Here is a 14883-nt window from a genome sequence, read left to right as displayed (position 1 = left end):
AAAGAACATGCGTCAGGATCCCCGCTTCGACCAAAATGTAAATCGCTACCCGTTTACGGCGTCTACAGGCTTGTACGGCATTTTAGAACAATGTGTTTTAACCTACCTTTAGCTCAGTGCTATCTAGCTCCAGCAGCTGTTCTCCATCTATGTTTTTGGCAGTGAATTCTGGGATATGGTGTTCTAAGTTGAGGCCCATGAGCCAGCGGGCCACCTGCTGCGAGGTCCACTCTGTAATACCGTGGTTCTGCCACTGATGCGGCCTCGAAAGCTGGCTCTCGTCGAAGATCTGAAACCCGTACAACAGACGAAAAGAAACAAGCAGATGAGATGGACATATTTCCGAGTCTAATATACGCAGAGAATAACTTGACGATAAATCATGCAAAATGACACAGGGACAAATGATACGCCGCTCACAAATCCCAAACAAGACACACGTGTCCTCTGCGGGCGCCGGCGGCCTCAGTCTTACCTCGTCATCTATCATATCCAGACTCTACACGTACACGGCAGCGTAGGACAAAAAAAAAAAGAAAACAGAGAACGATTATGATGTTAAGAAAAACAACATTTGAATGCAATGAGCCTTAAGTGCCGCATTGATTTTAGCACTGTGTTATCTGTATGAATGATATTTTCCCGTACATCGACGATGGCTTTGGTCAGAAATATCTATAAAGATGATGAATTGACCGAGACACAGAGCCCCCACGGGTAAACAACACGGTGGCGGTGTGCGTCTCCATGTAAACACGTGCTGGTGGTCTGTGGCTGTCGTTAGAAAGGCGATGTGCAACCCTGATAGCGAACGTCTGGATGTCTCCCTGTGACCTTTTTTATCTTCCACAGCTCTTTTTTTATACTGCTTTTTATTCACCCACAGCCACGGAGCACACAACACAAAACAAACTAGAGCTCATAACTCCCCGACTCTCTCAAATTCCTTCATCCACTGCTCAGCTGACAAGTCGCTGAAGGAATTCCAGCAATATTTCACCTGCACCACACGCCTGGGGAAGACTCTAGATAAATGTGATGGATCTGTTCCAGATGCATATAAACCTAGTTCTCTTGCCCCTCTCTCAGCTCTGCTTACCATCACACACGCACACACACCAGTCATAAGGACAGCCACGATTTCTTGTAACAAAGCCGTGGATTTAATGACCACTCTGAAACTGACAAAGCCCCTTAAGACCGCACACGTACCTCATCTGAGGACAGCACAAGCGCGTGAGAGCGTCCAGACTTCTTGGCCTCGCTCAGCGGACCGCTGATTTCCACTGAGCTGCTGCTGCTGCTCGCACTCAGATCCTCGTTGAAGGTGGGCCCCTGAAAAAGAAAAATCAACAACACACTCTTACAGGACCCCTGCTGCCTGTGAGGCTGGTTCTGGTTCTCCTCTCTCTCCTTCTGTTAAGTGGTATCGATTGAAAGCGACACGATGTTGCATTAGTATGATGACGCTGTAAATTTAATCAAAGCGCGGGGGGCGGGGGGGTTATTAAATCGGTTTCCTGAACTGGACGAGGGGTGAATGAATCAAGAAAATGAAGTGCCTTTCCCTCTATGCACGTTCCCGAACGCCTGACGTGCTTCAAGCCAAGTCAATCAAAAAGGAAACTAGATGCACTGCGAGCGCATGACCCGTTCCATTAAAGCAACCAACTGTGAATGAGACTAGTGGTTCGAGGTGATGTCGCTGCTGGACGCCTTCCAAACGCCCAAAACCCCTCTGTCTCTGTCCTTGTCCTTGTGAGCGTGTGGACAGCGTGGACAGTGAGGGATTACATTCGATACATTACGATTCGTGCTCAAACGGCAGGACGTAAGCTGTCTCTTCATCAGACAAAGGTCGAAGCATTTTAATGAATCAAAAGGGGCCATATTTTTATGAGTCAGACTGGAATAATTCACCAATGAGGTCATCAAAGTAATAAACTAGTCTGATTTTGAACAGTTTATATAAATCTAATCAAGGTAACAGCAAGACTTTAAGCTTTCTGTGTGAAATATCTGTGCCTAAAAACATTATTTAATCATTAATGAGCATAATTGATTCATCTTTGAATGTGTGCTTGGAGAGGAAAAATAGAGTGGATTGTTGATGGATTCAAATAAATGATCGCACAGTGAGCTGGATTAGAAGCAGATTTTCATGCAAATTTTTATTAAACTCCAACAAACGCCCATGTTAATAACTTTAATTTGCTGAATTGGGACGATGTTTAGCTGTTTCAATTGGAAGAAGATTTTTTTTCTCTTTTTTCTCAAAAAGGAAAAGAAGAGAACATTTAACTTACAGGCGTTTCTTGCAGTGAAGATTATGATATTTAAAATAGAATCATTTCAGTCCATTGCTCGACTTTCTCACAATGACCAATGCAATCGTGCATTTCTTTGATCGTGTCGCTATGATCCAAAGAAAGGAAAATACAATACCAAGTAATATGAATAAGAGAAGAAGTGGGGCCATGTGAGGGAGGTCTGTGCAACAGAAATAACACAATATGTCAAAATAAAATGGCTTTGACGTCGTATGTGCGAGGTGAGACATCATCATCATTTTGTCTCATCTAACAGCTGGCAAACTTCTTGTACCTTGGCCTTGAGTTTTTCTGGACTGTCCTCTGCTGATGGCTCTGTGGAGCTGAGAGAAAGGGGTCAGAGGTCAGCGACTGATGTATACAGTATTAAAAGGAAAATACTGCTGACGTGATGATGGTTGTACCTGTTGGTTTTCCTGAGAGGGAACCTGAGTGAAGAGTGAGGGAACATAATTACATACTGTATATAAAAGAGTATTTAAAACTGATTTTTCAGTTTCATTCCCAAAGAGAAGGATTAAACACAAATGATTCAAAGGGAGAACAGATGAAATCAAATGGGTACTATTTCAAGAAAGAGGCTCCTTTAAGGCTTTTGACTGTAAATGAATATTAAAAAAGTATTCATTTTGATTTGTTCAAAACAACAAACATTTATTCCATGACTCCAATGTTTTCTCCTTCAGTTTGTGTTCACTATACATGTATTTTGGAATCTCCACAGAAAAAGTGTTGTGTGTAGGACGCTAATCTGAATAATTATCTTTCCTATCCTGACTCCAGTCTGCTCAATTCCTTACCCAGAGTCTAGAGTCTGCCTGTGCTCCTCCAGGCTGTGACACGGGCTCGACTGAGAACCTGCGACCGCAAAACACGAAACATTGAAACTACACCCAGTTTAATGAACACACTTGAAAACTGCATCTACTGTATATACAAACCATCCTGGAGGAGTCCTGGGGCGGTCGTTTGGTGCAGAGTTCTTCTCGGGGAGCTTTCGGTGCTGCCTGGCACTCTGAAGACGGCGGCTCCTCCTTCACCAGGGGCCACGCTACAAATAGAACCTAATACCTGAAGAAGAACGTATGCAGAAAAGTAAAGAAAGAAAGAAAGAGAAGAAGTTGAATTAAGCCAGAAGACGAGGAAAGAAAGAGAATGAAGTGAAAAATTACAGCTAAAAGGCTTAGAAGTGGTCCCAGAAAAAAAAGAATGAAGTGCAATCAAAGGCAAAGTGTTCTGAACAGCATGTACTCCAGACCAAGCTCAAAGAAGTCACTTGACATACTTTTACTATTTCTAATTCATTGTCCTCTTATATTTCCCTGTGCCTGCTTTCCGTGTCTCTGCCAGTTCTGAGCTGAGTTATGGGACAGTGATTGCCAGACGAGAGGTTTTTCATCCAGAAAAGACTGCGGTTGTTATTATTATCGCACTGGGAGAGAGGACAGCTGGTGACGGGCGCCACAGAGGAAATTAGCGCTCCGGAGCAACACACACCAGTTAATACTGGACAGGAGTTAAAGACACACACACTAATTAGACTTCCTGTGGTCAAATTGCAGTCTTGTTAAAGGAATACTTCACCAGTTTGCATTCAGCTTTGTATTACTAGAATAGGGGTACTTTTCTTTGTCACGTGTCCACCAGTGACACTTGGTCCTGTTAGCGTAACTGTTAGCAAAGATGGCGGACAGTGTTTACATTCTGGGAATGAGGTCCCGTCCCACTGCGAGTGGCTCTCAAAAGTGCGGAATTAGTGTTGCAGTTTCAAGCCTCGGACCGTGTCACTGGTGGGCACGTAACAAAATAAAGAATGAAGATATTTCTCAACTCAGGGGAAACTGAGGTTGGGAAGCACAATTTTTCAATTTCAAACCTATTCTAGTAATACAACGCTAAATGCAAATCAGTGAAGTATTCCTTTCAAAGAAAATGGAGTCTAATACAGATAATCATGAGACTGATTTAAAAACCGAAACACATCTGTTCACATTTCATATCACATCTGGCCGATGATGACAGGTAACATTAAAGAGCCGCTGCATAAAAGAAAGAACGAGAAAGTGTGTGTTCTTGTTCCCTCTTTATGACTTTTTCTAGCATAAACACTAGTAGCCCTCATGGAGACTAAAACCTGGTTCTAATGAGGCAGAACCTCATTTGAGAGGAACTGGTTATGTTTAAGTCTAAGATTTGCATTGTGGTTAGGGTTAAGGTTGGGGTCAGGGTAAGGCACTTAGTTGTGATGTTTAAGGTAAGGCTAGGGAATGCATTACATCAGGGGTGTCAAACTCATTTTTGTTCAGGGGCCACATACAGCACAATTTGATCTCAAGAGGGCCGGACCAGTAAGAATAGTAAAATAATAGCATAATAACCTATGAACAACAAGAACTCCTTGCTTTTTTTCTCCTTTGTTTTACATTTAATGAACAATATTTTTACAAAACATGAAATTTCTTGAGAAATATAAGTGCAATTTCAACAATATCGTGCCCAAATGTACTATTTACACAGCACACAGGATCTAAAAAGGCACAGCATTTAGTAACAGGTATCTGGATGAGAAAAATATTGTATTTGACATTACGTTTAGATTGTAATCGTAGTGTGAAATTTTAACAAATTAATCCTATGGGCGAGATTGCTGGAGCCCTGTAGTAGGCATTCTCCTCCTCCTCCTCCTCCATCATGTTATTTCATAGACAAGAGCAATTACATTTTGTCAGCTTATTCCTGAGAGCACAGGGAAACGCTGTGAGATGACAGAACGTTCTGAATGTGAATAATCCTGTCATCTGCTCCCACACGCCATCACGTCTTTCATCATATCCTCTTTCATACGTCTCTCTTGACCCTCCACACAATATCACACGGTGAGCTGCGTCAATCAGATCAGTGCAAATCCAATCACTCAGTTATGTCGTCTTCACTGTACGATATCCTGTCCACCTTTACACACACATGCCGCACACACACACACACACACACACACACACACACACACACACACACACACACACACCACACACACACACACACACACACACACACACACACACACACACACACACACACACACACACACACTCCCCCCCCTGACAGGCGCAGCCACTGAAATAAAGCCAACGGGGCTTAAAAAGACACGAGGAGAACAAAGTCAGACAGATGTGCTGAAAGAAGGGATTACACGTTTGTTTCTACTTATCGAGGTTAATAGTGAAACTAGGGTCAGAGGTGAACGTGTGTGTAAACTGAGGCAGCGGGGAGTGGGAGGATTAGGGATGTGCGTCAAAGAGAGAACTGAATTGTATTGTGTGTTTTAATAACTGTGTACATGCCTGAAAATGTTTGATTACGAAGCGAAACAGTGTCCGAGCACATCTATAAACTGCAGGGCATTAAAACAGCCTGCAGCAGGACGCTTTCCCTCCTTTTTGAGAGGTCACTCTGTTGATTGGACAGTTTCTACAAATGCCGTCAAACGTCAGACTGTAAGATTGATGCTACTGTGAGGTGAAAATGTGGGTGTAGAAATGTTAGTTGCCTAATTTCATTGTTTCTGGCCAAATACTGTGATGAACTGGCGACTTGTTCAGTGTGAGGGTCTCACTCCCGACCAACGTCCTCTGCACGGCAGTGGCTCCAGCTCCCTTGAGACCCATAAAGGATAAATTACATAGATGATGAATAGATGAATGATTCGATGGATGGATGGATGGATGGATGGATGGATGGATGGGGCCAAGTCATTTCCACCTGCTTCCACCAAATGTGCAGAGTAGAATTTCAACCTTCAAATAATGTCTCCAAGAGTGAACACCTCCAATGCATCGCCTGTATTGGCACGACATGTATTTACCTTTCAGTTTCAGGTTCATGCCACAAAAAGAACTTCAACTTTCTGCATTAAGACATGTCACAGCTCCTGTTTCTAATGTTCTTCTCCTTCTTCTTTCAGCTTGTCACCACAGCTTGTCTTCTCCCTTCACAACATTCATGAACCTTCACTGTCACGGTCCTGCTTCAGAGTTCACCAGTATCGTCTGCCTCAGATATTATTTTGACGGTTGTAACAGCACCACTTACCAACTGTAGGGGGACCCAGAGAGCAAAGCCTACATTGTGTTACTTTAACTTAAGCAGACAGAAAAATAGTCACAAATCGAGATGATTTGCTAAAATGTCAAACAACTGATCCTAACAAAACCAAACCTCTGGCTTGTGCTGCAGCGCAGATGGGACCGCGTTGCTGAGCGCTCAGCCTCTCGGCGCTGTTGCTGTTGTTGTTGTTGTTGACCTGGATGCCATTTTGCTTCATCAGCTGCATGAGCTCGGACTCCAATGTTGCAATCTGTGGAGGGAGAGGAAACAATCGATGTTAGTCAGCCGCGGAGAACGCGCCTGTCAAAACAGCCGTGCGTGTTTGCACATAAGGAGTATAAGAACACTGGACGGCGACTGTCAGTCCTTATATTCTGTCCCGTTGTTGTTCTGTCACTCCAGATTCTTAGTCCTCTGTCACGGCCCGAGACCTGAGTCGAAAGAAACACCCACAACTGTCGCATTTAAAGAGCATCAATCGACATTAGAACCAACCGCAGGCTTCCTGGACACCACATTCATCATGTGATGTTACTAATCAGCCTGACGATGCTGAAACATGAGAAAATATGTTCCTCGTTAGTTTGTTATTCTTCAGTGTTTTGAGGGCAATATGCTGAATCACGGAAACACAGGCAGAATAACTACATTGCAAATTAGGAGAGAGAAGGAGTAACTCAAAACTCCAGAAAATGTACCCTGACTTGGAGTCCCTGGATCTCAGCCAGGTGAGATTTCTCTGCATCCTCCAGCCGCTTCCTCTCTGCATCCTCCTTCTGGATAAACTCGACCTCCCTGGAGGGAAAAAGAGATAATTGGTAATGTGCTGTCTGTGTGTGTGTGTGTTTTTAGGAACTGAGGCTGACACTCACACGCTGGTTTATTGTGTGGACACTCATATATCTCTGATGTGCAGCACTTTTTGTTTTCAGCTGTTTTTAAGAGCGTTATAAATACAGTTGGATTGGATTGGATAACCTTAACCATCAAAACTAAGTCCCTTATCTAAACCTAATTCTAACCCTAACCCTTAAACCAGGTCTTAATCCTCAAAAAGCCCATTAAGCAGTTTCATTAAGAGGCAAAATGAGGAAAGATGTATCTAAAATGATTCACTGATATGTATCTGGGATTGAACTTTTTTAGGGGAATTGTATAAATAGACTTTTAGAGTCTGGACTAGGAGACACTCAATGTAATGGAGGTGACAAGAACACATGTACTAAACACTGGCCTTATTTTAAGTCAGGGGTCTCAAATTCAAATGACCTCGGGGTCACAGAGTGGTCATTCTGGTCTGGTCAGTGGGGCAAGTAACAAATCTAACTTTTTAAAGCAAAGCAAAGAGTAGGGGAAATGAACTTAAAACTACTGCAATATTATGATGGAATATCGACATCTGTGATGGTATTTCACAGAATTTCAAAATAAAAGCGATTATTTTTGAAAAGGAACAGTATCTAGTTCACAGTGAAAAACGTATCTATGATGCAAAGTCATCTGAAAATCAAAAACACACAGAAGTAACTTGTGACTGGGCCACAGAAAAACAGACGGTGGGTCACACTGGGGCCGCGGGCCATGAGTTTGAGACCTGTGTTTTAAGTCATTTCACTTAATGTTGTATTGGAATCTTTGTGATTGTGTTTACCCTGTGGTTATATCAAAGAAATCACAGTAGCAGATTTTCTTACTTGATGACGTGAAAGCATCCTTTAAATCAACTGCACAACCATTTAGATGTGCTTGACAATCTTGCTTTTGGTTTGTATTTATTTTTCATTATTGGCTCATAAACATTTAATTTAATTTAATTTAATTTAATTTAATTTAATTTAATTTAATTTAATTTAATTTAATTTAATTTAATTTAATTTAATTTAATTTTGAATGAAGTTGTATTGACTTCATTATTATACCTAACAATATCCACTGTAATTCCATATACTGTATGTGAAGCAGACGAACAGCGTGTCTGAGGCCACTTTCCCACAAAGCCACAAAGCGATATTGAAACAGAGTGCACTACAAGCGTGTGCCTCATAAGAGATTGTGGACAGTAGGTCAAAGTCATAATAAATCTTCTAAGTTTTACATGGGTTCACTTACTTCTGCTGGAAGTCTTTGATTAATTTCTTGGCTTTGTTGTATTTCTTCTCCAGAGACTGATACTGGGCCTGCGCCTCCTTCAGGTGCTCGTTGACAGTGTGACACAGAGTCTGCGCCTCGATCCAGTAGCTCTCCAGTTTCAGCATCCTCTCCTTGTTCTCCTCTATGCTCGCCTTCAGCTGGCTCTTCTCTTTCTCCCAGCGCTGCTTCTCTTTCTCCACTGACGCCAACTGAAGGCAGCGCAGAAACAATTGAGCGCACGTTTTCATAACACACCGTCAGCGCTTCGTTTTTGAAGATATACAGTATATATATATTTTTTTTCATATTTAAAAATGCTATCGTATCACATAGTTTGAACAAAAAAAAAATCAGTTTTCTGCAACTTCACAAAAACTCAGCGCAGCTGGTTAAAATGAGTATTTTAAAACAGACAAATCAAGACCCACCTGTTCAAACTGGCATTTCCATGGTTTTAACATTATTCATTAACTTAATTTAATGTATTCATTTATTACTGACCACCTCTCTTTTATTATTCTCTTGTTAAAGCGCCTTTGAGTGACCTGAGAAGCGCTATAAAATTCTGATGCATTATTACTATTAGCACTTATTTATTCAGTGATTCATTCCCACTTAAGTACAATTAATGCAACACAATCAACTCCAAACACTCACAAATGTGACACAATTAAGGATATATATATATATATATATACATATATACAGTATATATATATATATATACATATATATATATACATATATATATATATACATATATACATACATATATATATACATATATATATATATATATACATATATATATATACATATATACATACATACATATATATATACATATATATATATATATATATATATATATATATACATACATATATATATATATATATGTACACACAAGAAAATTAAAGAACACAAACTGGGAATAAAATGAAATAAAATAAAACGTTACTAAAGCAGTCAGTCACAGGAAGCTGGATTATATTGAAACATATATTAACAGCTGTAATATGCCTCCAGTCCATAAAGTACCATTATTTTTATCCGTCTGATTTCCCACCAGACGTGACCCCGCTCCTCCTGTGTTGACCTGAAACCTGGTCGCGCAGCCATTTACAAATTACAACAAACGTCGGTCATTTACACCCGCGCGCAGCCTCACACGCCCCGACAGTTTTAATCTCTTACCTTGTTTTTAAGCTTCTGGATCTCGGCCTCGGTCACTGTGTGTTTGATCTGGAGCTATTAGAGGAAAAGGGAAGATGGGAAAGAAAAGAAAAGAGAGGGCAGTTAGATAATCAAATGCATGGCCACGCAGGCTCTCTCTCTCTCTCTCTCCACTGTCGATAGTGTTTGACGGATGGGGGAGGCGAACCCTGTCCTCCCCTGACAGCATCCCAGCTCCAGCACTGACACAAACTCTCAGAGGAGAGGGGGGGAGAAAAAAACAGTGATGCGGATGAGAAAAAAAAAAATTATTATATAAAAAAATTATTTATAAATATACACGTATATTCCAACAAGAAAAGAAAAACTGTTCAAATAAAAAGTGCAGAGTCAGGAACATATTAAATATTAAACAAAAGTGTTCTATGCTTCGATTTCTAAGTTGGACGGATCGAAAAGATGAACCTGGACATAAGACTGGAATATGATGGACGTGAAGAAGTGCAGTCAGAGAGAAGGAAAGAGGAGATAGAACTGCAGATAGCATTGGAAATGGAACAAGCGTGGAGGTCAGAGTGAATAAGAGCTGCAGGGGGGTGAGGCAGAAAATGAGAAATGGTGGGGAAGAGATGATAATGAGAGCAACAGGAAACGTGAACATGTCTGACTTTGTTCATCCTTAAGGATACAGGCCGGTGTTAAGTGATGGGAACGAGGTTCTCGGTCCTTGTTCTCAGTAAAAACACGGTGGTGATGAGACTCCAGCGGTCTTAACATTTGTTAAATGTGTCACACAGTTAATGTGGCTGCAGTGGTTCAGTCCTGAGCTGTACGATCAATGTTAAAAAAAAATGTCAATGAGTTCATTTTCCATTGTACAGCTGTTCTTTTGAGGTGGTGCAATCAACTATTTATCATCAGGCCGTGTGAAGAGCAGCAGGATACACATTATCTTTATGTATTAACATCTGGAATCGACCAGATCAGAAATAACGCAGACAGAAAATGGATCGTGTAAAGCAGTGGTGCTGTGTGTGTGTAATTAGTAGAGTTTGATTTTTGTTGTTGTGTAATTCTACTGGGTTTGTGGCTTTATTCACAATTTATTCCTCAAAGCAGAGGAAAAATGTCGTGGAGGCCCAGACAAGACGAGGGGAGCAAAAAACTCTTATTCGTGGACATGAAATAAGTCATTTGTGGGTTTGGTATCATTCCCTTCAACAAGTTGGACAGCTGGGTAAGAAAATGGAGCGTACCCTCGCTTGAAACTGTGACACTAATATAATAATAATACACTTTATTTGTATAGCACCTTTCATACAAGGATTGCAGCTCAAAGTGCCTTCACAATGAAGGGAAAATGACATTTTAAAAGAAAAGGGATGCAAATGCAACACTAAAACACAACACAGAGTGGAATAAAAAGGAGTAGTGCAGCTACAGCCTCTTTCACTCTGCACTTTTTCATGGGGATGATTATGTAGTATTTTGTGCTCACGTTTTATCTATTTTGTGGCCACAAATGAGAGTTTGTTCCCCATGTCTGGGGCTCTGTAACAGTGCGATGATTAAGTAGAGTCTGTAAAGTTTACCTCTCTGAATTTCTGGTAGAGTTTATTGGCATCTAACTCCGAGGGAGACAAGATGTCCTCCGTCTCGGGCAAGTCGAACACCTCGATGCTCTTCTCCTCGGCCCCCGTCGTCCCCGTTTCCTCGTCGTCCGTGGCGTACTCTCCCGTCTGCTTTTAGGGCAAATGTTACGTCAGACACACTTTTTGACATTTTGTGCTGTTAGTAAAATGTACTATTATTATTGCTAGTTGTTAGTTATACTAGTTAACATTAACAATAAAATGTTAGTTTGCATAGTTCAGATGAAACAAAAGAAAACTGGGAAGAAAGTGGCACAAATTTTGTGACGTCACGATCGTAGCAGTATCACTGCGTCACAATTGTTATTGTTTAGGACTAGGGCTCTATTTTTTTTAAACCAAATGGATTTTATGACATAAAGTATAACAAGATGTAACTGAAGACTGCATTCACTCAGAGATGCAGCTACAGACTCCAAGTCTGCCAATGTCAGCACTTTCAACCGTCTCAGCGTCCCCACACCTGATAACATGAACGACTGACGGCTGCAGAAAAACTATCCTCTCCTGCTCCGACTCTCTGCATCTCATCATCAAGTAAAGTTAAATAAATCAGTTTGTCCCTTCTTTCATCTGTTTGTCTCCGTCTCTCCTGAAACTGACACCACACATGCTCCTCATTGCTTTCACCACCAGTCGCTTAATGTTCTCTTTACTGCAAGCAAGTAATGCTATTTTAGTGACATTGGTTACATAACATGTAGTTAAGCTACTTATTAACACTACATTTTTCATAAATGACAGCCCGGTGAGCCGCAAGTGTCACATCAACACTTAGTCATTGAAAAATCGGGGGGGAATTTTGTTCATTAATCATCATTTCACTTAAAATGCAAGAACATTATGGGTCAAGGTTTATAAGGATTGAGTCTGTAAGTGTCTGTAATGGAGTTCAACCTAAAGATCAGCAACAGAAACACAAAGTACTCAATAACTATCATGATTGAAATCCCGATTATTTCAAACGATTAACCTTTGACTTTAACTTAAAAAGTGGCTTCAAATAATGAAAGTTTGAATTTGTACCTTAAAATAACTTTAAATGATTGTATATTGTAAATATCTTTACTCACACTGTCAGTTTAACCCCCGATGGCGAGCGGGACAGGAAGTCAAACGCCATTACAACTTTGAAAGCGTTATTTTCAGAATAAAATAATTTGAATTATTCAGAATCATTTTTTTCTTTCTTTTTTTAAAAAACATTTTTGTAATACTTTGAAGCCATAATCATAATTGAAAATAAAGAAATGTGTTTGTGATATGATATTATTGTATGACATGTTTTTTTGTCTTCTCCCCTGTTGTAAAAATATTGTATAATAAATGTTGGCATCGGCCATTAAGGCTTCCCGATGTTTCCAGTGGAGCCTCATAAAAACGCTGTCTCCCTCTTAAAGGGTAACTAAACCCTCTCTTCTGAGACTAACTCCGCCCAATCCCTGATTGTCATAATGCTGAGAAATGGGCTGAGAGCAGGAAAGAGGGAGGGAGGGAGAGTGACGAGCAGAACAGGGGCGTGGTCTGGTAGTGAAATCTGACACAAAGTCGCTCACACCATGATTCTAGAGGGAATAAGTGTATTTGATAATAAAATGCTTTTACAACGTGGAGTGTTAATGCACATTTATTATGCACTCGTCTATATATCATCTACGCTCCTGTAGTGATCTGTCACATAAATGTAGAACACACACACACACACAGTCTCATCATCTTGGCCTATATCCTCCTCTCCACACCTCACTCACCCCCCCAAGTACTCCACTCTGGCCTGATTTGTCTGTGGAGAACCATTTACATAATGGGCTTGTTTGTTGCCATGGCGCCCACGTCAACCTTTGAGGTCCAATTTACTGTGGGTGGGGTTAACCGCCGAACACGAGGGGCAGTCAAACGGCAATTTGCATATGATGAATGCATCACCTCCCACCGCACGTGTGCATGAGATTTCATGTTGTATGGAGGGGGTTTGGAGTGATGAGGTGGAGCGTGAACAAAAGTCTGATCCGAGAACGACGTTCGCATGATGACTTTCGGTCAGAGGAGAGAAGAGAGGGCTGTTACTGCCAAGTGCACGGAAGCCACAAAAGGATTTCTTTGAACTTGAACTTTCTTTGTGTTGACAGAATTGTATTTTATATTCACATGCACATATTTATGAGACAAAATTGACTCTCTTTTGTTTTTACTACATAAAGTTGTATTTTAGGGTAACAGGAAATGACAGAAAAAAGTTGGTACAGTCAACCAAACACTCCCATCACAAATAGCTCTCAGTGATTATGTTATGCAGGCTTAACTAAGGGCCGGAAGATGATCGCGAAATCTTAGTGTTGTGCTGGAAATGGAGCTAAAATAGAGCATGTTCCTAAAGACCTTAAAAACCAACTGGCATTACAGAGTCATTAGAATCAGAAGTGAAAGCTGATCAAACACATTCCCATTTTAATCTGGGATTACACTGTTTTCTTTTTTTTTTTTTACCCTTTCATCTCGGTGCCCCGGCATCAATAAAGACCCGTCTGTCACATCTAACCAGGCAGCACATGCAGTGAGACACAACCTCCACCGAGAACTTGATCTAATATTTATAGAGATATTAATATTGATGAACTCCTTTATTGCTCCATAGATCTTTGTAATGGTTTTGTAACTATTTACCCATTCAACACTTAGGGAGTTATGGATGCCTTGGTGCTCCACAGTGGTAGATTTTTTTTAATCTATATATGGATAAACAACTTTAACAACATCCCCAGTAAATGTTTATGTGCCCTTGTGGGGATCTGTGGTCTCGGGATGATTATTTAAAATCATGTCGCACTAACTTTGTTTCGATCACGGCATTTCCTGTGTGCTTTTCAAATTGACTCTGCAAGCCTCCAGCCACTCACTGCAGGAGCTTTAAAAGGAGCTGGAAATGTTACATGTTACAAGGCTCTCAATCCACCGTCTACCGGAAATAAAAGAGACCTCAAACATCACTAAGTACGTTTACATGCACAGTTTAATCAAGCCAATTCATTGGCTGCATACCTCTGACTTCACCTCCGTAGGTGGCGCCGTATCTCTCTATAAGCTCGCACATTTTGAATCAAGTTTCCTTTAACGGTCGAGCTGGATCGTGTTGTGGTTCTGTATGTTTCGTACCCGCTGTACATGTTTATCATGATACAGATCGGATTGAGCGTGGTTCTTGTGGTTGCTGTGTTGTCCACACAAAGATACCGCTGCTGCTGCCGCCGCCACCTATACGTCCTTTCTTTCTATTTCCGGGTCAAAGCAGGAAATGCACCAGTCTGACTCCAGTCTGACTAAGCGTATAATCGGACAATGAATCTCATTATCCTTATTGAACTAGTCTTAATCAGACTAACATACCTGGATAATGTGATTCATAGTCCGATTAAGACTAGTTAGATTTTAGTTGGACTAACGTGTTTACATGACACCAAGAAAACTGAATTATTGTCTTAGTCTGACTAAAA

General features: G+C 40.9%; 1 protein-coding gene across 1 annotated transcript in view; it reads right to left on the bottom strand.

The window, feature by feature from the left end:
- The window catches only part of ppp1r9a (protein phosphatase 1, regulatory subunit 9A), a 39723-nt gene that overhangs the window by 2578 nt on the left and 22262 nt on the right, over window positions 1–14883 (bottom strand). The window contains exons 7-20 of the mRNA XM_044053309.1: window positions 11333–11479; window positions 9762–9815; window positions 8544–8773; window positions 7133–7229; window positions 6523–6684; window positions 5905–5983; window positions 3272–3592; window positions 3131–3188; window positions 2735–2758; window positions 2605–2653; window positions 2446–2490; window positions 1213–1335; window positions 476–499; window positions 107–289 (exon numbers count right to left, since the gene is read on the bottom strand). Coding sequence (XP_043909244.1) covers window positions 107–289; window positions 476–499; window positions 1213–1335; window positions 2446–2490; window positions 2605–2653; window positions 2735–2758; window positions 3131–3188; window positions 3272–3592; window positions 5905–5983; window positions 6523–6684; window positions 7133–7229; window positions 8544–8773; window positions 9762–9815; window positions 11333–11479 — 1596 coding nt within the window. The remainder of the gene's footprint in view (window positions 1–106; window positions 290–475; window positions 500–1212; window positions 1336–2445; window positions 2491–2604; window positions 2654–2734; window positions 2759–3130; window positions 3189–3271; window positions 3593–5904; window positions 5984–6522; window positions 6685–7132; window positions 7230–8543; window positions 8774–9761; window positions 9816–11332; window positions 11480–14883) is intronic.

The sequence above is a fragment of the Solea senegalensis genome, linkage group LG20 (genome assembly GCF_019176455.1).
Source record: "Solea senegalensis isolate Sse05_10M linkage group LG20, IFAPA_SoseM_1, whole genome shotgun sequence".
Lineage (NCBI taxonomy): Eukaryota > Metazoa > Chordata > Actinopteri > Pleuronectiformes > Soleidae > Solea > Solea senegalensis.
The sequence above is the reverse complement of the archived record's forward strand: the minus strand, read 5'-3'. Positions and strand labels throughout refer to the sequence as shown.